Source organism: Phalacrocorax carbo, chromosome 2 (genome assembly GCF_963921805.1).
Source record: "Phalacrocorax carbo chromosome 2, bPhaCar2.1, whole genome shotgun sequence".
NCBI lineage: Eukaryota > Metazoa > Chordata > Aves > Suliformes > Phalacrocoracidae > Phalacrocorax > Phalacrocorax carbo.
Genome location: NC_087514.1, coordinates 140,893,259 through 140,919,953, shown reverse-complemented (window position 1 = coordinate 140,919,953; position 26,695 = coordinate 140,893,259). Strand labels below are relative to the sequence as shown.

The 26,695-nt window shown below is 39.8% G+C and overlaps 1 protein-coding gene across 4 annotated transcripts in view; it reads left to right on the top strand.

Moving 5' to 3' along the window:
* The first annotated feature begins 4,310 nt into the window (after positions 1 to 4,310).
* The window catches only part of CASD1 (CAS1 domain containing 1), a 34,706-nt gene continuing 12,321 nt past the window's right edge, over positions 4,311 to 26,695 (top strand). For 2 of the 4 annotated variants that reach the window (XM_064444590.1, XM_064444592.1), the window contains exons 1-9: positions 4,311 to 4,592; positions 13,498 to 13,594; positions 14,302 to 14,422; positions 16,476 to 16,520; positions 18,816 to 18,878; positions 20,263 to 20,307; positions 23,019 to 23,142; positions 25,040 to 25,254; positions 26,260 to 26,685. In XM_064444590.1, coding sequence (XP_064300660.1) covers positions 4,460 to 4,592; positions 13,498 to 13,594; positions 14,302 to 14,422; positions 16,476 to 16,520; positions 18,816 to 18,878; positions 20,263 to 20,307; positions 23,019 to 23,142; positions 25,040 to 25,254; positions 26,260 to 26,685 — 1,269 coding nt within the window. In that variant the 5' untranslated portion in view covers positions 4,311 to 4,459. Of the gene's footprint in view, positions 4,593 to 5,172; positions 5,290 to 13,497; positions 13,595 to 14,301; positions 14,423 to 16,475; positions 16,521 to 18,815; positions 18,879 to 20,262; positions 20,308 to 23,018; positions 23,143 to 25,039; positions 25,255 to 26,259; positions 26,686 to 26,695 lie in introns of all 4 variants that reach the window. The other 2 variants (XM_064444591.1, XM_064444593.1) reach the window with 2 other exon arrangements.

The following is a 26,695-nucleotide window of genomic DNA, read 5'->3' as shown; positions in this document are numbered from 1 at the left end:
GATACAGCTTTATTTCTGGAATTGCAATATGACCACAGCAATCTGACCATGCTGCACAAATTAAATTAAGATGAGATATGGTTTGGGGTATGGCAGATCCTATTGATTAATTATTCAACACTTAACCTGTAAGGTAATGTAGGGAATGTTCCAGTTAGTATATGGCAAGCGGTATGTTCCTTATGAAAATATAAACATTTTCCTTATGAAACGTACAGATTAGAGGTAAGTCATAATTTTTCTTCCAGCTCTGGTGCCTATATTCACTACTACAGATACTTGTGAAAAAATTAATTCCTCTCCTGTAAGCACATAAAAGCTCTAAAGGGAAAATATCCCATGAGAATGCCCTAGTATTCCTCTGACTGAAAATGTTTAAATATCAGCTCTCTGTAATAGCTGACTTTATCTATAGCAGTCTCTCTACCTGTTCTGGCATACTTACAGTCCTTGGGACTGCCTCGTGCCTTAGACTGAGGACAGCAGATCTAACTCCAGAGCTACGCTTGGCTGTAATGCTGAAAACAGGAAAATCAAGAGGAGATCTACTGTGAACTGAGCTTATCAGCAAACTCCTATGTGCGTACCATGGCACCAAGTGTCACCCACGGCACAAAGTTCTCCTTCCACCTACGCGGAGCCTGCCAAGTGAAGTCAGGAAGCAGTAATGGAAGATTCATCTCACCTAAATTATACCTGTGTAAATGGCATCTGTCCAATTTAAACTTATTATCTAAATTCAACAGAGTTGCTGTTCCCAATGGTAAGTCATCCACCTTATTCTAATTTATGAGTAATTACCGGCGCCTTATTACCACCAGTTCTACAGAGGGATGTCGATGATGAGTTTAAAATAGATTGGTTCACTATAAGAGGGTGGAGTTAGGTGAGATGTACCCCATCTTTCCTGTTTGATTTATTATATTGACACATGGGGGAAACAGTGCAGCCGAAAACTACCGTAGTATGTTTCGCTTCTGTCATTAACGACGATACATAACACCGCAGCCTCTTAGGAAAATAATTACCTCAGTTAAGCCAAGGATAGATTTGTAGCAACTAAAAATGCAAAATCCCTCCTGTGGCTTTTCGCTCTTAATATCATAGCCATCATCCCCTGCATGCGGTAGTGTCACATCTCCTTTGACTCTCAAAGGAACTGCTTCTCTGTTTGCTGGGTCTTCTCCTGTGGTTGCTCTCGGATTCCCCTCCCACTGACTGCCTTTGATGCAGAACATGAAGCTTCAGCATTTGCACACCAAAAGCTGAGGTTTGATGGGTCAGAAGAGCCAGCAGACTTCTGGTTTACTTCCAGCACACCAAGTTTCCAGAAGACTGGAAAATAAAGTAGGTATATAATGGAAACTACAAAGTTGCTTCTAGCTAACAGGAGTTCAGGGCTGGAGCCAGCTTCGTGGGGTACTTGGCAATCCCTAATTAGCCTTTTGTATCAGGTCTTTTATATATCGTGGTTTTGGTGTGAATTACTTAGGTATATATAATGATGCTGAAATCAAATAGCTTGTGAAAAACCTGTGAGAAGCAACACTACACACATACAAACTACTTCCTAACTCATGACAATTCAGCCAAAAGCTTCTGAATGTAACCTCTCTTCTCAAACACCTAAGTGATGTCATGTCTCCAAAGGAGCAATGAACAAAAGCAGATGTCTTCCTCACATCCATGTAGGTATTTAATATACACAGGTGGCTTGTCTTAATTAAGATATTTAACCTGCAACAATATCAGTATGCATTTGTACAGTCCTGTAATAACAGAGATGTAATCTACACGTGGAGTTTTCAGGCATCGCTGAAGGACGGTGTTAGTGCTTCAAGGCAAATGAGGGCTGCCTGGGGACTTCCAGTGGCAGGCAACAGATCTGAAACAGCTCTCCAAAGGCTGTGGGGCAGAGTTATTGCTTCTGGATGTTGTCATTTTCTGGTGTATCTATAAACAAAAGTATGGTTGCTTTGATACCTTTCAATTCCTGTTCTTCCATAAGAAGAAGCTGATTTAATTGAATATCAGTGAAATACTCCAGAGAGACTATCTCACAGCAGAGAGCTGAATTCTTCAACTTTGGGAGAAAAACTGCTGAGGCAGAGCTCAGCCATCCTAACTGAGAAGTTGAGTCAACACTCCTGGAGCACTAGTTGAACGATGCTTTCTGCATCTACACCTCTTAGGGTAGCAGTGTTAACTAGGAAAAGTTTTGAGGAGCTACACTCACAGTCATGAATGCACCGTGCAGACTTGCGGCATAGCCAGCAAACCTAACACAGTTATATTGCAGAATGAGACAGGCTGAAGTAAATATGTTTTGGTTGGATGAAAAGTCTTATTTGTTCTTGAATAGATGTTTTAAAAACAAATGAAGAAGATTATCTGTGGTCCTCAGTGGCTGCAAGAAAGACATTCCCTAAGACTGTTATGAATCATTAATGATGAACAATGCAAAAAGCTACAAAAAATATTCTAGTGAATACTTTCAGTTACAGAAGCTGTTAAAAAATGTTTAATTTGCTTCCTAATGAGTAAAATGCTTGCAGCTGTTACTTGAACATATGTCAAATGAGGAGAAGGAAAGCTAAACACTAACAGGAATGTTTTAACACATAATAAGGTTTGCTCACAGTATGGCGGCTTTAAAAATTCTTGGCTTTTTGAATGCTGCATGGCCAAAAATTAATACATGAATAGGAATTTTTCATTTATGGAGTACAAGAACCCATACTATGACCAGGTTTGTGGTTTGTTTTTTTTTTGTTTGGTTTGGGGTTTTGGTTAGGGTTTTTTAAGAAAAAAAAATAACCCAGTAACTACAAACTTGTACACTTGGGGAGTTTACCTGGTACCTTTTTATTTCTCTCTCCCTGAGAGAAAAAAACTAAGCACTTTAAAACAGTAAAGTGTTTTTGTTATTTTTAAAAATTGCTCAGAAATGGAATTAATTAACAGACTGAATTGAATTAAAGGTTGGACTAGATGATCCCTAAGGTCCCTTTCAACCTGTGATTCTGTGAATAGAAAAAATATAGGTTACAAGTTGGCAGACAGTAAAGGCATTGGTTGGGTGGAAACAGCATATACACTGAATATATAGTAAGAGTGCACATCAGAAGAATACTTAGATCTTATATGTGAATTACATTATGTTTGCATAATGCTTTAAGTTCTTCTGTTTTTCAGATAAGATTTGAAAATAAAACTTTGCTTGCAGTATGTAGACTTCCTGGTTTTGCTTCAAACATTTGAATTCCCCTCCCCCCCAATTATTTTTTCACATATTAAATGAATAATCGAATTCGATGATCTGCAGAACTTCCAGAATAGTGTTGTTTGAATGACAGGAAAATATGATGGTGAAATGAATAGCACACTTTTTTTGTGTTCAAAATCCAGATAATTCATGGCTGTTTGATTATTATTTACCCGCTCAGTTAAAAAAACTTTCCATTAATTTTTTTGGCCAGTCCCAGTGAGAAGAGTTCTGCTGGATTTGAGTGAGAAGTACTTCAAAATCTGCCAAGTACTTCATCACGAACCCGAGGCTTAAGTGCTCGCTGTTTATTTCCCATATTTACGCGACAGACACTGAACGCTTTTCTTGACTTTTATGTTTGTTTATACAGGGTTGATAAACAGCCACTTTATTTTGCGGGAACGTTGTTTCCCGTGCCCGCCCGCGGCCTGGCGGGTCGGGCGGGCAGCTTTGCCCTGCGGTGCTCGCTGCCCAGCGCCCTTCCCCGGGTACGGTGCCAGTACGTGCCCGTGGAGGAACGGGAGTTCCCTTTTGTAAGATTTCAGCATTTCGCTCGCAACACGCACCTTTTTTGTTTTTCCTTCTTCCACCCACCCCCCCCCCGCAAACCCAGGTGAATCTGTGAATGTGTTCCCACTTCCCCGTACGGTGTTATCTGCCTTCAGAGGGAGTCAGGTCTCCCAGCCCCGGCTAACCACTTCCATGTCAACTGAACAGTGACAAGTGTTTCAAAATCGCATTACTTGGAGAGAAGCCATTCCTGCCCGGTGCCGGCTGTCGGGTACCGGCTCGGCCACGGCACCTCGCCCAGCTGCTCCCTCACCGAGCACACTCCCGAGGACCGGCAGGGTCCCAACTCGCCGCCGCCCCAGCCCGGGGGGACGCACCACGCACCGCGCCCCTCACGCCCCGCCGCCGGGCCCCGCCGCGCCGCGCCGCACCGCGCCGGCCGCCGCAGGGCGGGGAGCGGAGGCGAGCGCTGGGGCCGCCCGCTGGCGGCCGAGGGGGAGCGGCGACGCGAGGAGGAGGGCGGCGCCTCCGCGCCGGTAGCGGCGTGTCGGGCTTCTCTCCGCCGCGGCGGTGGGGACGGTGGCAGCCGGCGGGGGTCTGCCTTCGCCGGCAGCGGGGACCCAGTGCTGCCCCGCTGCGCCCGCCCGCTCCATCGCACGCTGTTGTCATGGAGGAGCCAAGATGGCGGCCCTGGCCTACACCCTGGGCAAGCGGGAGATCAACTACTACTTCAGCGTGAGGAGCGCCAAGGCGCTGGCGCTGGGCGCCGTCCTCCTCCTCACCGCCTGCCACGCCGCCTCCCGCCGCTACCGAGGTGAGGGGGCGGCCGCGGGCGCTCCGCGGGGGGCCGCGGCTGGCGGGCAGCGGGAGGCGGAGCCCCAGAGGAGCCCGGGGACCGCGGCCGCGCAGGGGGAGCGGCGGATCCCCCGCCCGGAGCAGCCGCGGCGGGGCCGAGGGGCGGCGGGGGAGACACGCGTGCCCTTGCCCCGGTGGGCTGGGGCGGGGAGCGCGGCGCGGCGTGTCGCCGGCTGCAGCGGGAGGCGAGCCTGGGGACAGCGGCGGCGGGAACCCCATTGCGGGGCTCGACCCGCGGGGCCGTGCGGGGCCCGGCCCGCGGGGTCGCCGCAGGGTTCCCGCCGGCCGGGCGAGGCCCCGCGGCTCCGGTGTGTGTGGCCGGCGGCGTCTGCCGCGATGCGGCGTTTTCAGCCCAGCTCTTGGGGCCTTGCCCGCCGTGTGCATGGCAGCGGTGCGGCTGCAGGTGAAGTTGCAGGGGTAGGGGGTGACTTCCCTGTCACTTGTCCCTGTACAAGATGATTAGCGATCTTTACCTGGCAATTAGTGACTAATATCTTAATTGGTGTAAGTTCTCTCACTGTTTGAACCATTGCCTCAAGCATAACAAAATCCGGCCTCTCTGGTGGATGAAGTGAAATAGAGAGTTGTTGGGTTTCACGTGTTGTTGGTGAGCAGCTGTGGACAAGCCGGTAACCACGATCTGGAAGCCGTAGCTGGTGAGCGTGACCGGGCTGCGCAGGGGTGCAGGGCGGTTACGGGGGTGCTGGGAGCTTTGCTGATTCCTCTTCTTTCGAGGTGTTTTGGCCCCGAAGCTGTGAATGTTGGTGTGATCCATACATGCTGATGGAACTGCTAAAGGGAGTATTTTCTTGTTTCTCATTCATGCTAAAAAATGTAGTATGTTTTTGTCCATAAATAAAACAGTTGATCCAAAGAGAGATCACCGGGGCTCTGTTCATTGTAGGCAACTGGTGTTGTTATATTCTAACACTTGCTGCCAGCGTCCGTGGAAGACAAGGCTGAGGCAGTTCATTGTGGAAATGGGAAAGCGGCTAGGGAGCCTAGGTTCCCTAGATTCACCCTCCTGCTGGCATGTCAGTAAGTCTGATAAACTGAATAGTACTAAGTTGCAAGACATGGAAGCATTTAGTGAGCTCAAGCATGAAGTAATTGAACTTGCTTGTTGCGCTCAGTTTCTTAAGGGCCAAATCAGTTGCAAAACTAGATGGAAGGAGGGTGGCAAATGTGATGATTTTTTTTTTAAACAGGGATTGTGAGACTGGCCTAAGGAAACGGGGACTGCCGTATCAAGCAGATAACAAGGAAACTAGGCTGTGCATAAATACTATATATGATGGGAGAGTTAATGAGTGGGTTGAGTCACAAATGACAAAACGGTGAGAATCTGCAGGCCTTTCTGTAAGTTGATATGGTCCGTATAGATTTTCACAAAGCTTTCAACAAGTTCCTTCACCTAATGAACCTTCCTATTGCAGCGGGGTTGTGCTAGATGACCTTTAAAGGTCCTTTCCAACCTAAACTATTCTATGATTCGAAAGCTTTTCGTTTCTTCAGTGTATTATAGGGTAACAGAGGGGCTTTCCAGTAACTGTTTAAAAGGTAAGGCATAGAGTGAGAGTGAATAGGGAGTTACGAGTTTGGTCTCCTTTGAACAAATAGCTTTCAAAATACACAGTTTAGAAAAGGAGAATGGAGCATTTATAGCAAAAACAAAAGTTTTCAGGACAGATAAAAGCAGGGGTGCTTGAGAGATCATTCTGCAACCCTTCAGTGATCTCAAACATCTGAAATTCAGCAAGTGTTAGGATATTTTTGGCAATAAGTGAAAAACAAAACAGCAGATTTTACTGTGATACAGCACAACTAAAGCTATCTGGTACCTTATTGTCAGTGGCGCTGGTCACCCCCTCTTAATAGTGGTATAACAGAGCCTGGAAAATGCGTACAAAAGAGCAACACAATGGCAGAATAATGGAACAGCTTCTGTACAAGGAGTAGTGAAATAGATTAAAATTCTGTAGCATGGACAGAAAATTAGTAACCTGCTAATGGTCTCAAATATTATGAATTTTGGGAGAAAGGTAAATTCATTGTGATTGTGCCATAATAAAAAATATTAGCTGAAAAATGAAGTTAGCAGGCAGTACATTTAAATGACTGGAAGAAAGAACTTTTTTCCACACAAGACATTTTGAAATACATTGCCAAGATTTTATACCAAAAATACTGTGAAAAGGGTTATCCTGATTTGCAAAGGGTGGATGAGGTGGGGCTGCAAACATGCTGCCCTCCTTAGACGCTCTTGCTCAAAGTTGCTGGGGTGTTAAAGCCAGGCCATGCCAGGGAAGGGATTGCCCTGTGTTTGTCGTGCTTTTATACTTTGTCTTTGAGTGTCTGTTGTTAGCTGCTGGTGGGAAGAGGAGACCAGGCAAGACCAGCTCTTTCACCTTAACATACATTCTGCCCCAGTGGGGCAAGCAAGAAATTTAACAATGAATTAGCCACCATGTGGATACTGTCTCTCTTTCATAGATGTCCGGGAACATGGAGGAAATGAGAGCTGCATATGAACAAAAAGTGGTGAAATCTGTCTTGTGGGAGGTGTGGGCGTTTTTTTCCTCCCCTGCTCAGATTGGATCTTTAATATCTGAAGAAACTGATAACCTAAAGTCTGCATCAGTTGAAAACGCAACTGCCTGAATAATGGAGAAAATGAGATCGAAATTAAGACATGTTGTTCACGGAGTTAGACGTGCCTGATGATACAGACAGGGTCCTGGTGTATAGGATGGCAAAGACCACAGTTGGTTTTGAAGAAAAATTATGTGTTAAGTGAAAATACTTTCTTATTTCATGTCCTCTATTATTTATAAAGTCAAACTTACGCCACAGAAGCACATTGACAGTGTTGAGACATCTAGCCTGTCTTACTGCAGTTTTTCCTTTGGACAATTCATTAAGAAGGAAAAAGCCACAAATAATGTATATAACCAGACAGAGAATGGTACATGTGAAGAAGGTTTGTCCATGATTAATCCTTCTTTCTGTGCGACAAGCATGGGCATGCAAAAACTTCTTTCGAGGCAGTAGTTATTTTTAAAACTCTGTATTTTGGGGGGTGGGGGGTGGGGAGGAGATGTTCTGGAAGTGATAAAGGCACATAAGGGCTGCTTCTTTCATACCTTTTCCTTTTTCTCACTATCCCTAGGTAGGAGTGGAAGTATTAATATTTAGATTTTCTATGTTTGCATTGTGTCTGTACTTTTAAGTTTTCAAATGAGTGGCAATTGGATGCTTCAACTTTTTGGTAGTTAGTCTAGTTTATCTCACTCAATTTAGAAACCCACGTGTGGCTTGCCATCTATTTTTCTTCTCCCATTGTGATGTTGAGAAGTTCACAAGGCATCAATGAAAGTTAAGAATATGGTTTATAAAGCAGTTGCTTTTGTCCTGGCTTCCTTTGGGAACTTTTGGATGACTGAGACTTCATTTGGGACTCCTTTGTTTTGTCTGAATGTCTCTAGATGTAAAGTTTTCAGCTAACTTTGGCCTTAGTCATGCAAATACATATTATAGATAGGAGCAGCCCACTGTACTTCCCAGTAAAACTTGCCTGTAAAAGTGTTACTTATATGAAAAAAATGCTGGACTGGGCTTGTGGAAGGTCAAATTCATGTTCAAGGAGACTATTCTGTTTAGGTGTCGCCTACACTTTTTGCAAAACTTAAAGTGAATTCAGAGAAGTTAAGGACTGTCTTTAACTTGCATGCGGCTTCTGTGAAGAGTTAATTCGACAATGTTTCTATACTGTCCAGTGAAGTCAGTGCTGTGTATTTTTCAGTTATTATCATATTTCAAAGGTACAGTCCTAAACCTTGTTGGAAATAAATTTTTATTTCAAATTTTTCATTCTTAAAATCAGCACTGATAGACCTTGTTTAAAACTACATTTTTATTTTGAATAATAGAGAACAACTGAATTTCCATTTCTTTGAAATAGAGCGTGTGCCTTTTGGAGAAAGTATTGTTAAACATAGTCTGTTCTGGCACTGAATGAAGACTGAGATTTCACAATTTCAATGGAAAAAACCATGATTTTTGAGGAGTGATAGATTAGAATGACCATAATAAAATACAGACAAATTATACTCTTTATATACCTGTACCGTAGTGTATCTAAGTGCAACTCTTGATGAAAATAAAAGGTAATATGTTGGAAAGGTAATTTGGGCAAAGCACAAAGGAAGACCTTAAAAAGAATGGTCAGTGTTTTGTGTATAGAATGGCACTTAGGTTTGTTTTTCTCAGGTTTTGGGTTTTTTGGATTGATGTTTTTTTGTGGTCTTTTTTTTAGGATCTCATTAATGGTTAAGAAGGTGTGGTATATTAGAATGAGAGTGGTTCTTTGACTTTTCATCTCCTAAGTAAGACTTGGGCATTTCCAGAGGCCCTGTCTAGTCTGTAACCTCCAGTTTACTCTCTTGGCTGCTGTTTCAGTCTTGTTTTATTTTCCTCCTTCATCTTCCCCCTAAAATTGCTATTACATTTAAAGAAAGACATCAGAATTCAGTAATGCTTCTAATGAGGTTCAGGAGCTTTCTGATACAGCTCAGGGAAATACTAAGATATTCAGTATCTGGAGTTGGGAAAGAAGGTGTAACTCCTTGGCCTAAAATATTATCTCTATGTTCAAAATGTATACAGTGTGTGATGTTTGGAATGTTATTTCAGTAAACATACTGTAAGATGGATGATTGTTTTATTTGTGAGTAATTATGATGGGAGTGCCATGGAGTGCAGAGCTACCAAGCTTGGGTCATGAACTCAAGATAAGCAACGTGGTCTCCTGTGGAGAGTTAGTAAACTAGGATTCTTCAGCCTTGAAAACTTGATTGAGGAAGGATTGATAGTGGTCTACAAATCATGATAGGCGTGAGTGTGAGCAGTCTCTTCCTCTGGAAGAACTAAGGAGTGCCAGGTAAACCTAGCAGAAACCATATTTAAAATACAGGCAGGAGGTTCTTCAAGCAGCTGGTGCGGGTATGGAAAACTCTTGTAGAAGGATGCTGTGAGCGCTGAAAAATAGAAGACAAGACTGCGTGACTTTGTTGGAAAGAAATCTGTGGAAGGTTCTACAAAATATGTAGAAACCGTGTCCAGCTCAGGAAGTCCCTGGACTGAACGTAGTTGGAAGAGTATTAGACAAGAACATAATGTTTACTTGCCCTCTTCTTATTCATCCCCAAGCACTTGCTTATGGCCTCTGTTGAAGGCAGAATAAGAGGCTAGACTGACCATTGGTCTGACTGTGACTAACTGTCCTTATTTTCTTATGCATCTTCCTCAGCAAGTTAATGGATCTGAGGGAGAGTAATCGGAGGTGGGTTTTCTTTTACATAGTTCACTCTTAAATCACTCTGCTGTATCTCCTCATTTTCATCAACTGCAAAGTGGAGGGCTTTGTAGCAGTAGCTATAACTGTAAGTCACCTATTCTCTAATCACAAGCAGCATGAGTTTTATAATGTTTTTGTTATTTCTGACAGTTGCATTTTTATGCAACTTACTAGAAATGATAGTTTACATCAGGGTATATGCTTGAGAATCAAGGGAATTATGTTTCTTGAAAGCCAATGTACAGAAACAGGATTTTATTTGGAACCATTAAGAAAACCTGAAACTATGGTAATTTTTAATTTATTTCTACTAGAAAGATGTCTGTCCAGCAAACCTGAGCTATGCCAACATATTTAAAAAGCAAATAAAGATTCAGTTTTGTGTGTCATCTGCTGTGTTCAGAGCTACTTCTGCAGAAGTTTTGGCAGCAGGATCAGCAGCTGTCTTTTAAGTAGCAGCAGTTGAAAGAGGAGCAGAAAGGCGTTGATAAATTGCTTCTGAAAGGTCTTTAATGTGTTAGGAAATGGCACTGTACTGAATAATAAAACAGGCACAGACTGGAAAAATAAATTCTGTTGCTGACCTGGAGTGACCTGTACTGGTTGAAAAGTAGGACAGTTATAGAGACTACCTTTCTGGAAACCTCTTGAGTTCAGCCTACAACTATGGCCTCAGCATGATTTCATGAGAGCTCCTTTAAACATTCAGAAGCATGTGGCCCTCTGCACCTGGCCGTCTGCCACATCCCATTGCTGCTGTGCAGTAATGAATCGGTTTGACATGGATAGTGTGCATGTGTTGTGATTATGGAGGAAGTGTTGATGTAACTTGTGGTATCTCAAGGATTTGCTTGCGCGGTTACTGGTCAATTTGAGGGAAATCCTGAACTACCCTGGGGTGATTAATAGACTCTTGTTGATGATAAAAATAGTTTATCAGCATATGTATATATTTTATTTAAATTTTGAACACATTCTTCTTCTATGTTTCAAAATCTGCCTGACCGAGTGCTCCCAAAACTGAGAGATGAGGAGTAAAGAATGACAGTTTTAATAAAGCTAGTTGATCATGCATGTTAGGAGCATGCCATGTGTAGGTTGCTCATGGAAACCCAACCCAAACCCAGAGCTATGACTCTGAGATGTTTAACCAGACCTTTTTGAAGACTGTTATAATTCTTCATGTTATTGCAGCGATTTTTAGTAGTCACAATGCAGTAGCAGTGGTACGTAACTGAAGTTCCAGGAGAGAAAAGAAGTCTGGTTGATGGAGTTGTGTTTTGAAGTGAGGGGATGAGAAGCCTTAGACCATGATAAATACTACTACTTTATTGTGTTACTACTGCTGGGTTTGGTTGGATAAAGGAGCCAAGGAGTAACAGTTATACTACAGTCTGTTCTGTGTTTCCTTTTCTGATTTTCATGAAAATAGGTAAGAGGAGTTTTGGGGAAGAAAGTAGGGATAGAAGATGTCATCAGCTCTCACTTTTTCCTTCCTCCAAGCTAATTTTGTATTCTTCAAGAAGCAGCATACATGAGCTGCGTTGTCTGTACTTCTGTATCTGAGATGTTCTTCATCCACCCTAAGTAGGAGAGAGCTAGAGGTGTGAAGGAAGAGAAAACTAAGGGTTTTGGGTGTTAGCTATACTTCAAACATGCATTTTGTTTTATGATTTTTGTAACATTTCCCCGGCTTCTTATATGAGAACTCTACTATTTTCTTTTTCTGGGTGGATTGTGAAGGAGCCGACAGCTGAGTATCGGCTCATAAACTAGAGTAGCAATGTCATTGCCGATGTTAATGCAAGAATTATCTGGAAAAAATCTGTGGTCATGCAGGATTGTAAAAGATCCTAGTTCCATATTTGTTGGAAATACAGATATGTTTCCATCACCCATGCAATTATTAATGTTTTCTGAAGTTTATTACCCATAGGTTTAAAATATTTATGGAAAAAATATTTCAATATAGATATTATTGTCAGTCTTCCCACTATTCAGAAATTATGGATATAAGTAATTTTCCCAACTATCCCTATGTCCAACTAAAAAAAAACCCCAACAACAACAACAAAGTTGGTTCAGTGCATATTAGAATTAGTTAGCTTTCCCTGTGATCTTACACCATAAATTAGGATATGTTTTCTTATCAGAATGTTACACAGAAAGCCTTTCTATATTCAGTATACTTTTTCCCCCCTTATTTTTTTAGTGATTAGACTGTGGTCTTGTGGAAGCCTTCATTTAAGCACAAGGGAAGTGACACCACCGCTCTGTCTCTTTTTCCTAAAAGCTTTACCATAGTACTGATCTTTGAGGACTGTGAGCTTGTGTCTCAGTAGACATCAGCAGTGCCTTGGAAATTCCATTCCTACAGACCTCAGACCTTACCTACTTGCATGTCTTTGTGTTCACCTGGTCTAATTTGCAGTTCTAGATAAGGCTTCAGATTTTCTTGTAATAATAGAGGCAGAAAGTCTGTCTTGTTATAACGTGTGGCCCCCAGCAGCCCTGAAAAGCAGTAGTATATAGAAAATGCCCTATTCTTTAAAATTAGCGCCAAGTTTCGGTGGAGTAAAAGAGCAGTTCTCTATTGAGTTTAATGAGGTCAAGGTTTCATAGAAAATGTTAAGTATGGGCTGTCGTATGTTGTTTCTGCACAAGCTAGTACAGGTACTTGCCGTTTCATTCACGACCATTTCCCAGTTTGTCAGTGCTCTGAATTGCCAAGTATGACAAAAATGTTGGAGGGCAACTTCTCTTGCAGTGAATGGTGTTTGGCTGTGTTCAGTTGTAAGGCAGCAGAATCTGACATGGAATTTGCTGGAAGATAAACCTCACTGATTTCATGACTATTATTTATATGAACTTAAAGTGACCTGAAACACCACCCACCTGTAAAGTGATTAATCTTAATTAGTGTAAATCATCTTGACTGGAAAAGGTAGTTGCAGTTCAGAATGATCGGCAAATTCGTGTGTAAATGTTTTTTGTTTTGCATTTTAACCCAGCAGATAATTTCACCTGTCCTAAGGTGACTGCTATGTATAAAGCAAGGAGATGTAATAGACTTCCATGCAAATCTCATGTTGAGATTCATGTTCTACACAAGATGCTGTGTCCGGTGATTCTGTGTAGAAGATTATTATCCTGAACTGTTGCATTTAATTTCTTGTTAGTATCTTCTGGATAGTAGATGGCACAGTGGATTGGCATCTTTTGGTGGAAATGCCATTCTAGGTCACAACATCTTTCTGAGAGCAGGAATGGGATCACTAAAATTTTGTGGATAGACAATAATTTACAGAGAACTGTGGTATAATAAGTGAGAAGGCAATTTGCAGAAACTTGTGCAAGATGTTTTTACAATAAGTTAAATTTGTTTAGTGCTGTCATTGTTTCAACTCCTGTGTTTCAGTTATTGTCAAATCTCTTTTTTTAAATAGCAGTGGGGCTGTGTTTTGACTTTCATTTGTCTGAATTCTAATCTTAATATAATATTTTAAAGGTGGCGACACATGTGAGTATCTTCTGTCCAGTGGGAGATTTCTTGGAGAAAAAGTATGGCAACCCCACAGTTGCATGATGCATAAGTATAAAAATAGGTAAGGAAACTCATGTCTGTTCATCTGCCTGGAAAGAAGAGTTTTCGTTTGATTGCCGCTCTAGTAATTGCAGTGTCATCTATTTTTCACTTTATAGCTGATTCTCTAGGCCTTCAAAAATATGCAGTGTTTATCAGAAGGAATTCTTTTCCTTCTATGTTATCTGTATGTCTACAGTGTTTACCATAGTTGTGTTTATATATATATAAAAAAACAAATAAATGTTGGTGATGGTCGTACCGATACGTGTAATTGAAAACCGCAAGATACTGCAAGAGACTGCATAGCTTCCTATGTCACTCGCAGATTGCTGAAAGGGAAAGTGCTGGCCTTATGTGTAGAACTGCAAGTAAAACATTCCCAAACAAAATTACCAATCACTTTTTTTTCACCTACTAGGAGGAGAACTTTAGTATTTAGAATTACACTGTATACTACCATTTTGAAACTACTGTGTTTGTAGCACGACAGAATAGGAAAGCCTGCATGGTTGTTTCCGTAATCGCATTAGCAGGAAAGTTCATTTTCATTTCTATGCAAATTACACTAAACTTTTTATTAATTCAGCATGTTTAAAAAAAGATTTACCATTCCTTATAGCTGGCTATAATGCTTAGAATTATCTATATTGCTCTGTAGATTTTCTAAAGACATTTTCCTAAAATATAAATTTCCTGTAACGTGAATGTTGCTGTTTTGTTTTACAGTGAAGCAAAAAATTGCCTTATAGACAAACATGTTGTGTTTTTAGGAGATTCTAGAATTCGACAGCTGTTCTATTCATTTATAAAACTCATAAATCCTCAAGTCAAAGAAGAAGGAAATAAGGTGAGCTACTTTATTTTGATGATGTTTTTGTTTCTCTCTTCCTAATTTACCTCATAACTCTTCTCTGAACTTCAGAAAAAGCAAGAAATATAGTTTGCTGGCCTAGCCATCAGGAGGAAGAACCACAGAAATGTCTTTTGGAGAAGAACAAGATTAGGCCAAGATAATTGTTTGGGTACTAATGAGATGTTTCAGAATCTGAGAAGTGAACTAGGAAGCTCGAGAGAGAGCTTGCAGCAGTCTGGGAATAAATTAAAGCAGCTGACTTGTCCCATAGCAACTTATGCTTCATATTTGGCTTCATGATGAGAAAATGATTGCTCCTTTGTGTGTTTTTAAATAGTAATAATTCATGGTGTATAATTTATGATTTTAAATGTCAGTTAAATTGCTGATCTAATCTGTTAATAAAAATCCTTGGGGCAATGACAGATTTCCAGGTCTAACTTGAGGCTGAAACTAAAAATAGCTTCTGGTCTTCCCTTCCTTTTGATTGCTGCTGAAGAGCTGTTTGAATTTTATACAGTGAAGAATGTAAACTGCAGCTTGCAGGGTGGAAGGAGTAAGAAAGAATTTAGCAGTGTCATTTGTTGAACAGAACATTAATTTATTTTGCAATGTCATGCTTCTTAGGCGTATCGCTTTATGGATGTATGTACATATGTGAGTGTCATGGTTTAACCCCAGCTGGCAACTAAGCACCACGCAGCTGCTCGCTCACTCCCAAACCCTCCTCCCCCCCAGTGGGATAGAGGGGAGAATCAGAAGAATAAAAGTGAGAAAACTCATGGGTTGAGATAAAAAGACAGTTTAATAATTGAAATAAAGTATAATAATAATAGAATATACAAAGCAAGGGACACATTATGTGATAGCTTACCACCTGCCAACTGTTCCCAGCCCGTCCCCAAGCAGTGATCGCTGCCCCCAGCCCACTCCCCCCAGTTTAAATACTGAGCATGACATCATATGGTATGGAATGTCCCTTTGGCCAGTTTGGGTCAGCTGTCCTGGCCGTGGCCCTTCCCAGCTTCTTGTGCACCCAGCAGAGCATGGGAGCTGAAAAGTCTTTGACTAGTGTAAGCACTACTTAGGAACAATTAAAACAACAGTCTGTTAGCAACATTATTCCCATACTAAATCCAAAACATAGCACTATACCAGCTACTAGGAAGCTATCCCAGCTGAAACCAGGACAGTGAAGTAAAAGATGTTTCAGCTGTAGATCAGATTCGTCAATTATTTAGTACTTCCATTATTTAGAAGTGCAAGCTGGCAGCTTTTTCAGCAGGTAGCATGCAGTCACTATCACTTGTCAAAACAAGGTGCTTCATCAAATAACTCTGTTTTTCCTAGTCTCTTGGTTAGGTCAGTGTTACTGCCCAAAAGTGAGGATATGATAGAGTGCTATAATTGATTTTTAAGTTGAGAGATATCTGTTGTCAAGTATTCATGAAATCAAGATTTGAGTTTGTGGAAGGGAAACACATTTGTTCTTTTGGACCAGGACTGAAACTAATATTGTATTTAGTAATACTTCAAGGGAGGATTGTGTATGCAGTACCTGACTGTTTCCTTTCTGATGTCTTACAGTCTCACTCAACAAATTTGATAATGCATTCTAGACTTCATTTCTGCCTCAGGTTTTACTTTTATTCTTTAATTAAAACTGTTTCAGTTGTTCTGTGCAAGGAAGATGGCCAGATGAAGAGGAAGTATAAGGAAAGAAAGAAAGAAAGTCCACGTTTTTCTTATTTTGGGAGACTAAATTTAGGAAAATATTTTATACCTTTGTAACAGAGTGAACAGAAAGCATTTCAGAATTTGCTGATAGATTTCTTCCAGGAAAAATAACCCTTTATGCCAGTAGCTTGTTTTATCAAGAAAGTAATGTAAAAATTTTGCATGAGTATACTGACAAGTTTATACAAGAAAAATCCTGTCTACTGAAGATAAACCTTTGGGTGAGAGCAAATTAACATATGAATGTAAATTTGTTTTCCTTCTGAAAGTTTGCCTTACTTTGGTTTTATTGTTTTGGTTTTTCTAACAGCATGGCAATATCCCTTTTGAAGATAAATCTGCTTCAATTAAAGTGGTAAGTTTTTATCTAGCATTAAATTGCAAGCCATAATAATGCATATTATTATTTCATGCAATGTAAGCCAAATTGCAGTCAGAGCTCATTTTTTTTCAAATTTCCACAGATGCTGTAAAAGTCAAAAGAAGCTTTAGATCATCATTCTTTATAAATTTTCCACAGAATAAGTCAGAGCATATCTTAATGTATTATATTTTGAATAAGATTCTTTGAGAGACTTTGGCTTCGAGTATTCCCTGTTAGCTTTGGGCATAAGCTCTGGAAGTGTGTATAATTTTTCTTTTTGTCTGATCTTATAATTTGGCCTTCCCAATAATAGCTTTTGCCAGGAAGCTTACTCTTCCACTGCTGTAAGAATATGTATCTGGGGCTAACTTACTTGAAATGGTAATTGTCATAATTGCTGTCAAGCTCTCTATGCTATCCCAACAAGTATTCCTTCCACTGTTTTTGCATGGAGAAAAAACCACAATGTTGATTATAATGTGGATATTTTTAAAAAGAAAATAAACAAAGTACTTGAGGTCAAGCTTTATGAAGGACTCTGTTCTCCTCTGCCCTGGCAGTTGAAATGGTGTCCTCAATAGCTTTCTTTGCTTCCCATGACAGCTGTCAGCAGTGCTGGGATTTTGCTAGTCATGTATTTGTTTATCCCCTTGAGACAACTCATCCTCTGTTCATGAAAACCAAAGCAGCAGTGTATTTGCTGCGTTGTCTCCAAGTGATTTTCAGTACCTGTTTGTGTACATGGTTAAGATTCAGGGTACGGAATAACATTTTATGGTGTGACCCCATGGCAATTTAAGAGTATGCTATCCCACTCTGTGGCCCTTCACAGCCTGTTCTTGTGTTTGTGCTGTAACTAGCCATGGTACAGCTGTGGAGTGGGCTGGCTTAGGAGTTGATTCAGCCAAAAACTTACCTTGTAGGATTTCTTTCTGGTCAGATCTCATGTGGCTCATCATACGGTTATGTGAATGCTGGAAAAGAGGGGTCAGAACACAAGGCAGGACAAAGGGGACAAAGCAATGTGATCTATGTTGGTGTAGCCTGACATAGAACTACATCTTCAAAACTCCTTAAGCCTTGGTAGGTGTCTAACCGCCAAGGTTTGAGATGGCATGTTTGGGTTTTTGGGAGATGTCTGGGTGGTTAAGAATATGTTCCTGGTCTGCTGCTCCCCTGTTTTGATGCCGTGTTTCTGTTGACATTATTGGTGTGGTAGCTGAATTTTCACATTTAGACCTAATAATCTAAATGTGGAAAATACTTGACCAACAAAAGAGAAAATCACTGGGAACAAGTGGGGAGTTTAATTTTGCTCTTTCTAACCATTATAATGACTTTTTAGTCCTTCAGGCACTGCAGATGGCTGCCTGATCGGTCAAAGATTCCTGCCAAATAGTGAATTGACATTACTCAAGGGAACTACCAAAGTCTTTAGGTCTGTGCAGGTGGAAGATAGAGGCTTCCTATCTGCTGGTACTGTTTCTGCATTCTGCATTATAAAGTTTCCTCACAATAATTTCTGCATATGTAATCCCTGCCATTTCACTTTAATGTGTATTTGTAGTCCTTTCAGTAGTTCTGCACCTGAGGAGTAACTAGACGCTAGGTAGTCTCAGATTTAATGGGGAGACATAATAACACCAGCCAAAATCTAGACTGTCCTAGATGAAGATTGGGCACTACTCCTGACATCTAAAAGAATGTCAGTAGGTAATGCATTTAATGACCATAGCGCTATTAGATTCAAACAGCTAATAACTGATGAAGTGGTAATGTAAAATCTTAGGATTTGTTTTATTTTTAAAAACTGATTTCAAGCTGTCAATCACATTATGTAAAGTTCTGGAAGAAAAAATGCCTGTTGGTAAAGACTTTGGGAAATTGAGCAAAAAGCAACTTGTAATAAATAAGTTATAGATGTGAGCTTGGTTTTAGCCCTGATTGCATTGGAGGCTCAAGGACATCCCATCTGGCAGAAGCTAAAAAATTAACTTCTTGGTGAAATCCCAACTCCTGAACTATAAATAAAAATTTCTTATTTTTTCATGGAGGCAAAGGAGGGAGGTTTGATTGTTTGGTTGTTTTCTTTTTCCTTTGATTTCCATGCTAGACTGAAATGTCAGGCTTTTCATGCTAACTATAGAGGAAATCTCCCTTTGGGCCAAGTGTTCTTCCTTCACAGTTGGATTGACAGAAATTAGTTTTTTTTTTTATTTATTTGTTTTGTTATTAGTCTATGGCTTCTCTTTAAGCTTACAGAGTAAATCTGCCTTTATTTTACAGGATTTCCTGTGGTATCCAGAAGTTAATGGCTCTATGAGGCAACGCATCAAATCTTGGACTGAGGTTTGTCTTAGAAACCTGATTATTTTAGGAAAATATAGAAGCTGACTGGGGACTACTAGCTTTCTTTTTTTTTTTTCATACGCACAATTATTATTCCTAGGAGTCCAGCAACTGCAGCATATTGAGTTTATTTAGTCAGTTATGTACCGGAGATCTGAAATTCAACATCAAAATAGTGAAAGGGGGATGTTTACTGGTGTATATCTTTCTGAGGGTCTCCTGGTCTCACAACGATGGCTTCACTTGCGCCAAAAAATCCTCAAACCAAACCAGAAAAAAAGCTATTTCCTAGAAGCAGGTTGATCATCCTGTTAAGAGCTGAAAGGATTTTACTCTCATGTGATGTTTCTCTTCCTCTGTGTCTGCAATGGCTCCGGTTTTATGTGACCAAACATTGTTGATCCTTATGGATCCCTCCCAACTTGAGCTATTCTATGATACTATGATTTTATATTTATGCTAATTTGAGTCTTCCAAACTGAAGGACAAAGGCAATTTGAAAAGTCAAGAATGCCCTGATGATTTTTTTCAATATTTCCCTCAAATTACGTACTAATTATTTTACATTTCAGTTATAAGTCGTGTCATAAAATTATGTTTGTATTTCTGATAGAGAAATATGTTTACAGATTGGCAACTACATTTTTTTTCTTTTGTTGACCTGTAAATGTAAAAAGCCTGGAGTTATTTAGCCATGGCCCACAGTAATTCTTTTGCTACCCTCTTTGTCATTCCTGCACAACACCTTCTATCAAGATAGCTGAAGTTATCATCTGTTTTTCTGCGATTACTACAAAAATTGAGCTGCTAAACCCTTGCTGTGCCAAGGGAAAACTCATACTGAGGTGATCAGCGCTGTTTGTTTCCTTATACTCTTCTGTTTGAGTACATATTTGGTTCCTTGTCCTCGACATAACTTTAAGACCAGGGCAACAAGGGCTACAACTGTCCCTCGTCATTGTTCTGTTTTTGCAGTGGATTTAGGGTCACTTCAGTCAGTAGGACAGCTCAAACAGATGTTTGAGAATGCTGAGAGACACCAAGAGAAAAAACTACTTCAATAGTATGATCTACAGTTTACTTGACCTTAGGAGGAGATATTTAAATAGCTTTTAAAGAGAACTTATACTGCTAAATTGATAATGATTGTAAGTGCTTATTGATGCTTTGCACTTCTGCAGATTCTGTTATGTGAGAATTCTGGTATATCACATATTGGTAGTCTCTGTAATATATCTGCAATGTATTCTTTTGTAACTATTAACTGATAGACAAGTTGAGTCACAGTTAATTAAGATATGAGTCTTAATTAACCTGCTCAATATAATAATAAGTATAACTAGTGAATATTCTAAAACTAATGTGCCTTTACTTTGTGTCTTAGGGTTCTGTGGCAAAACCTCATATAATTGTAGCAGGAGCCGCCACGGTAAGTTTTACACATATGGGGTGTTTTAGTAAAGAAAGAAATTCTAGTAGCATACTTTTATGTTCTCAAGTTGGCTACACGATGAAGTTATTAAACCCAATTTATAATAAAAAAATACTCTCAGTGCATTTTCTGTTATAACAAGTAGTTCTGAAGTATCAGATATATTTTATTATAGCTGTGCAAAATACAGTACTTGCTTTTTGGCAGCAATACTGGTTGATAAGCATTGATTAGCTTGAACCTAGATAATAAATAAAGTAGCTTCTTTGTTAAAAGCAGATTATTAATTTAAAAATTTTTAAAAAAGTACGTGCATACTAACTGAGATGCATTTTTAATAAAGTGTGTTCAATCACAAAATACTGTTTTTGAGCGTGGCCCAATCTGGAATGGTCTTTTTGAGCACATCTATTTCTTTTAGACTTGTACAGGCAAAAACCTGAATTTACAAGAATAATTCAACAGCCAAAGCAATTGCACTTCCTGAATCTTGTTTCACTGGAAGTTTCCACCACTGCTATGAGCTGCAGCACCACAGAAGACAGGGCTGACAAGGACCTGAAGAGGTCTCCTAATCCATGAGTTTACAAGGCAGGATCAATTCTACCTGTGTCGCACTTGACAAGAGTCAACCAATTCTTTAAAACTTCCAGGGAAAGAATTGAACAGCCCCCACTAAGTAGTCAGGTCCAGTAACTGGCTGGCACTGGGAGTCAGGAGTTGAAAAACTGCTCATCTCATTGATTCCACATTTAATGTCCCTTACTTCCAAATATTTTGGAACTGGAGTTTGAAAGGAATTAGCTATTTTAAATTCATACCAGCTCAAATGTAGAGGGGGAAAAATGTGTTTAGTTTTTTAAAAAATCCTTTGAAATCTGTTTGGTTTAGAGATGGTTCAGGCATTCTACCAATCTGGAAGCTCCTGGGTATACCAATCTAGGATGAATTCCCCCAGTTTTAGGGGAGGGTAAAATATGTATGCAGACATTTCCTGAGGGATCAGAAATTTTCTGTTTACTTTCAGGTGAACACCCCCTAAATTCTCTTCCTCTGTAGGATCCACAGCTTTAGGAATCTTAGTAAGCCTAGAATATCTCTGCTCAGTCTGAGAATCTAGCATGCTTTACTAGTGTAAGTCATTGTATTTCACACAGAAAATGCCATTATATATGGATAGTGTTCTGGCATGCAGAAGGTCTGTTTAGAAAACCACAGGACTCTTAGCTAAATAATTCCTTTTACTCATATATATATATACACATTACCCATAGCTTGTTGTCCTTTGTGGACAGCAGGAGTTATGAACCAACAATATGTTCGTGATGCTGAGCATTTTAAAGCACCAATATATTTACACAAAACCTTAATAGTGATATCTAGAGTTGGCCAAAGATAAACATCCCCTATTTTAAGGGACTTGCAGAAAGATAAAGTGCTTCAGAAATCTGATGCATCAGCAACATTAACATGGCTAGCACTAGTGTGGTAGCCTGCTACTAGATAAAACTGGTGTGAGCCCTTGGACTCATTAGCATTTTGAAACTTACCTGTACCTTTAACTTAGCTCTCAGTTTGGTCATGCTACTTCAGTCTGGACATGTCTGTCTTAAGATGTCAGTTGCATAACAGTTTATAAATAGAAGTAAAGTCTTGTAAGCTGGAGAAGCTCCAACTAGTACAAAACTCAGTTGCTTGCTTATTCTGGGAAAATGAGGTGCTCTGAGAATGTCACTGCAGTGCTCTGCTGCTTAGTTCCTGACTTCCTGTTGAGTAGAATATGCTTCTTAAAATGTCTGTTTAAATACTGTAGGTATTTCATGAGTAAAGATTTAGCTACTGGGAGAAACTGCTGTTTTTTCCAGAGTGTGAGTTCTCAGAGTAGATGCATATTGTTTGGTTTCATGAAGTCTTTGTTTATATTCAATAATATTCTTACGAAGTGGATTAATCAGTGTACTTGGCTTACATCAACATTTTTGTGTAGATATTTGGAAATAACTAGAGAGTTCACTACACTCAGGCTAATTTTTTTTGTTTTTATAGATTTTGACTAAATCAGTATAGATACAGTAATATTTTTTTTAAAAAAGCTAAATCTATTTTTCCTACAGTGTGGGAGATTCTTTTCAGAAGTTAGGAGACATTCTAGAGTGGCTATAGCATTCTCCCAATCATTTCATATAGAAGATTAAATCAGAAATTAAAGTGGCTCTTTTTCTTTTATTTTTTTTTCCCCTCTTTTTTCTTTGTGGATGGAAATACTGGAACTTGGTACCACCATCAGGTTTTGCTTGCATGCATCTCTTGCTGTGGTCAGTTTTCCTAGGGTAAAATCAACCAAACTGGCCATGATTTTTACATAATGTGAATGGCTTTGCCACTTCATTGTTGTTCAAACTAAGGGGTTTTTTAACTGAAACACCTTGTAACAATTAGTTTATGAAAAATCAAATATACATTAAGTTGAATATTGCTTACTCATTTAAATGGTCTGTGTGAATGTGATTATCTGTCTAGACAGCTGCTTGGTCCAAAAGAAATTTTTTAGCACTTTTTCAAGTGCTAAGACTAAATAATCAATCTAGCTTTAGAGAAATAATGAAAAATAGCTACTAACGGAGTAATGGAATCAGTTAATTAATGGAATCAGTTAATTAAGGGTCTTCAGACATCCAGCTTCTGAATCTTTTTCTTTATTTCTCCAGTGGTCTATCAAGATTCACAATGGCAGCAATGAAGCACTCACACAATATAAAATCAATATCACTTCAATTGCACCTCTTTTGGAAAAATTAGCAAAAAGTAGTGATGTTTACTGGGTCTTACAAGGTAAAGTAATGAACAGTAGGTAACAATTTGTACTGTCGCTGTCTGTTGAATCATTATCTTGAGGCCATGGAAAACATAGTCCATACTGCTTACTGTGTTGTTTGAATTCCAGTCTGGCTTTCTTGCAGCCTTAACTAGCTGGTACCTAACTAGCTGTTACTAGTGATGGAGATTTTAAAGCTCTCTCAGGGAAATCTTTTGCCTTCTGAACTCTTAATTCTTTGTTAGCTTACTCTCAGACTCTATCTGTGAGGTCTGTTCTCCCTGTGCTGTGCTCTATATGTGCATCCTGGGAGTCGGACAGAAGTGCATAAAACATCTGTGTTCCTTTGTTTGTGTTCAACTGAATTTTCAGGTTACATAAATAATAGGAGAGGTTCAACAAGTGCATCCTTTGTGTGTGTCTAGAACGTGTAGGCATACTGTAGAGAATATAGAGATTTTAAGTCTCTGGAATGAAACTTGCTTGTGTACGCTGAGCGCTGATGAATTAAGATTAGGAGCCAGAAATCATGGTTCAAAATGAGTCTGATATTTTTATTACGGTACCAAGCTTACATTCTTTTGCTTTTCTTCAATAAAAATAAGGTATGTCTCTGACACTGAACAGTGAGCTCATAGGTAGAACATGCTGCTGGTTTGTCTGCCATAGAACACAGCATTTTACATTATTATCATCTCAGTTGAATGTAGAATGTCCTGAGTTGGAAGGGACACACAAAGATCATCGAGTCCAACTCCTGTCCCTGCACAGGACAACCCCAAATTCACACCACGTCTCTGAGGGCGTTGTTCAAATGCTTCTTGAATAGTGTCAGGCTTGGTGCCATGACTGCCTCCCTGGGGAGCCTGTTCAGTGCTCCACCACCTAGACACACAGGCAAATTTTGAGCCCTGGTAGGAATATAACCAGCAGCACCCTTACAGTCACATCCAAGTTCCTAGCAAAGATGATGGTTCTAGAGGTTAATCTAAATCAACAGATTAATCTCGCATTCCTTTCAAAACCGTGTTTATAACTGAAGCAGTTAGCCATCAGATATGTCCCAACATTCTGTTGATAAAGATCCAGTCCATTTAAGTAATCTCTGAACTCGTCAGTGAAATGAATAAGAGGAAGAACAGTCTGTACACACAAAGTTGTCCAGACATTGATTTTCCAAAAGTAGGCATTGAGGTAGCTAAAGTAAATCAACATACAGCTCATAGACTGCGTTTCACCAGAGTTATGAACATCAGTAGCTTTTCATAGCAATTTATTGCCTCCAGCTGACCTTTTGATCTAGAACCTTCTATAGCTTTGTTTTAAGCTCTACATAGTTCTGAAGCCTGCAGCAATTCAGTGGTGTTCCATCTGTCTGAAAAACTGAAATTCTGCCATCAGTTAAACTGGAATCAACAGGAGCAAGTGGAATATGCTTATGGACTATGACTTAGAGAAATGAGAAGCTGGTTTATTCTGCAGTACCTAGAGGGTTTGAGAGAGGGGTGGGGTTTTTCCCACATGTCTATTCTACTGCCTGTCTTCTGTCCTCTTGGCTTTGGAGTCTTTCTTTGGGGGATTCTGGTATTGAGAGAAGGCATAAGCAGCTCTGCATTCCAGCATTATGCTCTCTTCATGGGCTTGGGGAAATTAAACAGGCATTCATGCCTGGCTGAAGCTTTCTAATCTATAAGTACATATGCATGACTTGGGAATGGCAATAAGAGCATTTCATCATAAACAACACTCGTTACTCTAGTTACTGTAACAGTCACTCATTCCTCATTGTACATTTTTTCTGTACCATTAAACAATTGTGACTACCTAAATGTAAGTAGCCTGCCTGTACAACTTGAGCTAAGTGTTTGTCAGGCAGAAGATTAATGTGCCTGTTCTTTGTCCTTTCAAATTCAGACCCTGTTTATGAAGATATACTGAGTGAAAGTCGGAAAATGATCACTAATGAGAAAATAGATGCTTATAATGAAGCAGCTGTCCGTATTCTGAACAGCAGCTCCCGAAATTCCAAAGCTAAAGTTAAAGTGTTCAGTGTATCAAAATTGATAGCACAAGAAACTATCATGAAGTCTGCAGATGGCCTGCATCTCCCTGAATCAAGCAGAGATACAGTAAGTGTTTTTATCACTGATCAACATTCAAAAGTAATAATAGTAAAACAAGATTTTAAGTGAATGTTCTGAAATGGCAGACAACATGCATGTAATGAGGACCTGCACATTCTTCAGGAAACTTTGTTCAGAAGATCTCAGTAGGTGGGAGGGCAGTCAGTTATATAGGATGTTTAAAAAACGTAATAGCAAACACATTAGTGCATAGCTATTTTAAAATAGCTGTTACTCTGCTAGATCTTTTAGATCCTGAGTGCAAACTTCATACCTTCATCTGCATGAAAGAGTTAGAGTGATAACGATTTGTAAAGCAGTGCTAAGAAATGTCTTAATTTTTCCCCTGTGTGCCCGTATAATTTTGTGTAGTAATGAGTATGAACAGGATAAGAGAAAACACAATATACACCTTCTTGGTTACACGGAGTGCCACTGGCTTTATTTCTTGTTTTATATTTAACCTACCTATATGTATATAGGTAGATATATGCATGTAGTGAGCCCCCCTGAGCTTTGTTAGTCTGCCCTTCTTGTGACTGAGCTCTCCCGTTGTGTCAATTTTAGTTCCACTCCTTTGCAAGTTTCAGTTGCTTTCAAGTACTGCATGAACTAAATATTATCTCACTACAGGTTTCAGTCTTGTTGTCATGTTTTGGAGACTTTCTTTAGTGTGCCCCTTTAGGACCCAAGTTTGTGAGCTGTTTTTCATTTATAGTCCATTTAGCTCTTACAGCTGCTTTTACAGAGAGTAGAGAGAACCCTTCTGTTGTAAAGATTAGGATTAGCTCTTGCTTACCTCAAGAAGCTCAAACGTTTCCTGTTTGGAAGAGGTTTTGACTGTACTGTTAAATGCAACTAGGTGTATGGGAGTACTGTGAAATTTTATCTACGTAATGATAAGGGAGAATTGCATATGTTTTATTGCAATGCATGATCTAGAAGAAAATTTCTTACGATGAAAATAACTTTTTTATTAGAGATTGACAAAACTGTCTATTTCTTTGACAGAATGCGATGATTCTTATGAATGTCTACTGCAATAAGATAATGAAGCCCATTGATGGCTCCTGCTGCCAGCCTCAGCCTCCTCTCACTCTGATACAGAAGTTAGCTTTCTGTTTCTTTACTTTGTCCATTATTGGATATTTAATTATCAATTTCATTCATCGGAATAATTTTCGGAAGAACAAATCATGCACTGATTTGGAAAGTGGAGAGGAAAAGAAACCTGCCATCAGCACTCCTAATGTTTCTACTTTAGAGATGCTCTTACACTCCTTCTGCAAACTTGGTCTAATCATGACCTATTTTTATCTATGTGACAGAGCAAATCTTTTCATGAAGGAAAATAAATTTTATACACATTCATCTTTCTTCATACCAATCGTCTATATCTTGGTTTTGGGGGTATTTTATACTGAAAATACCAAAGAGGTAATGATCG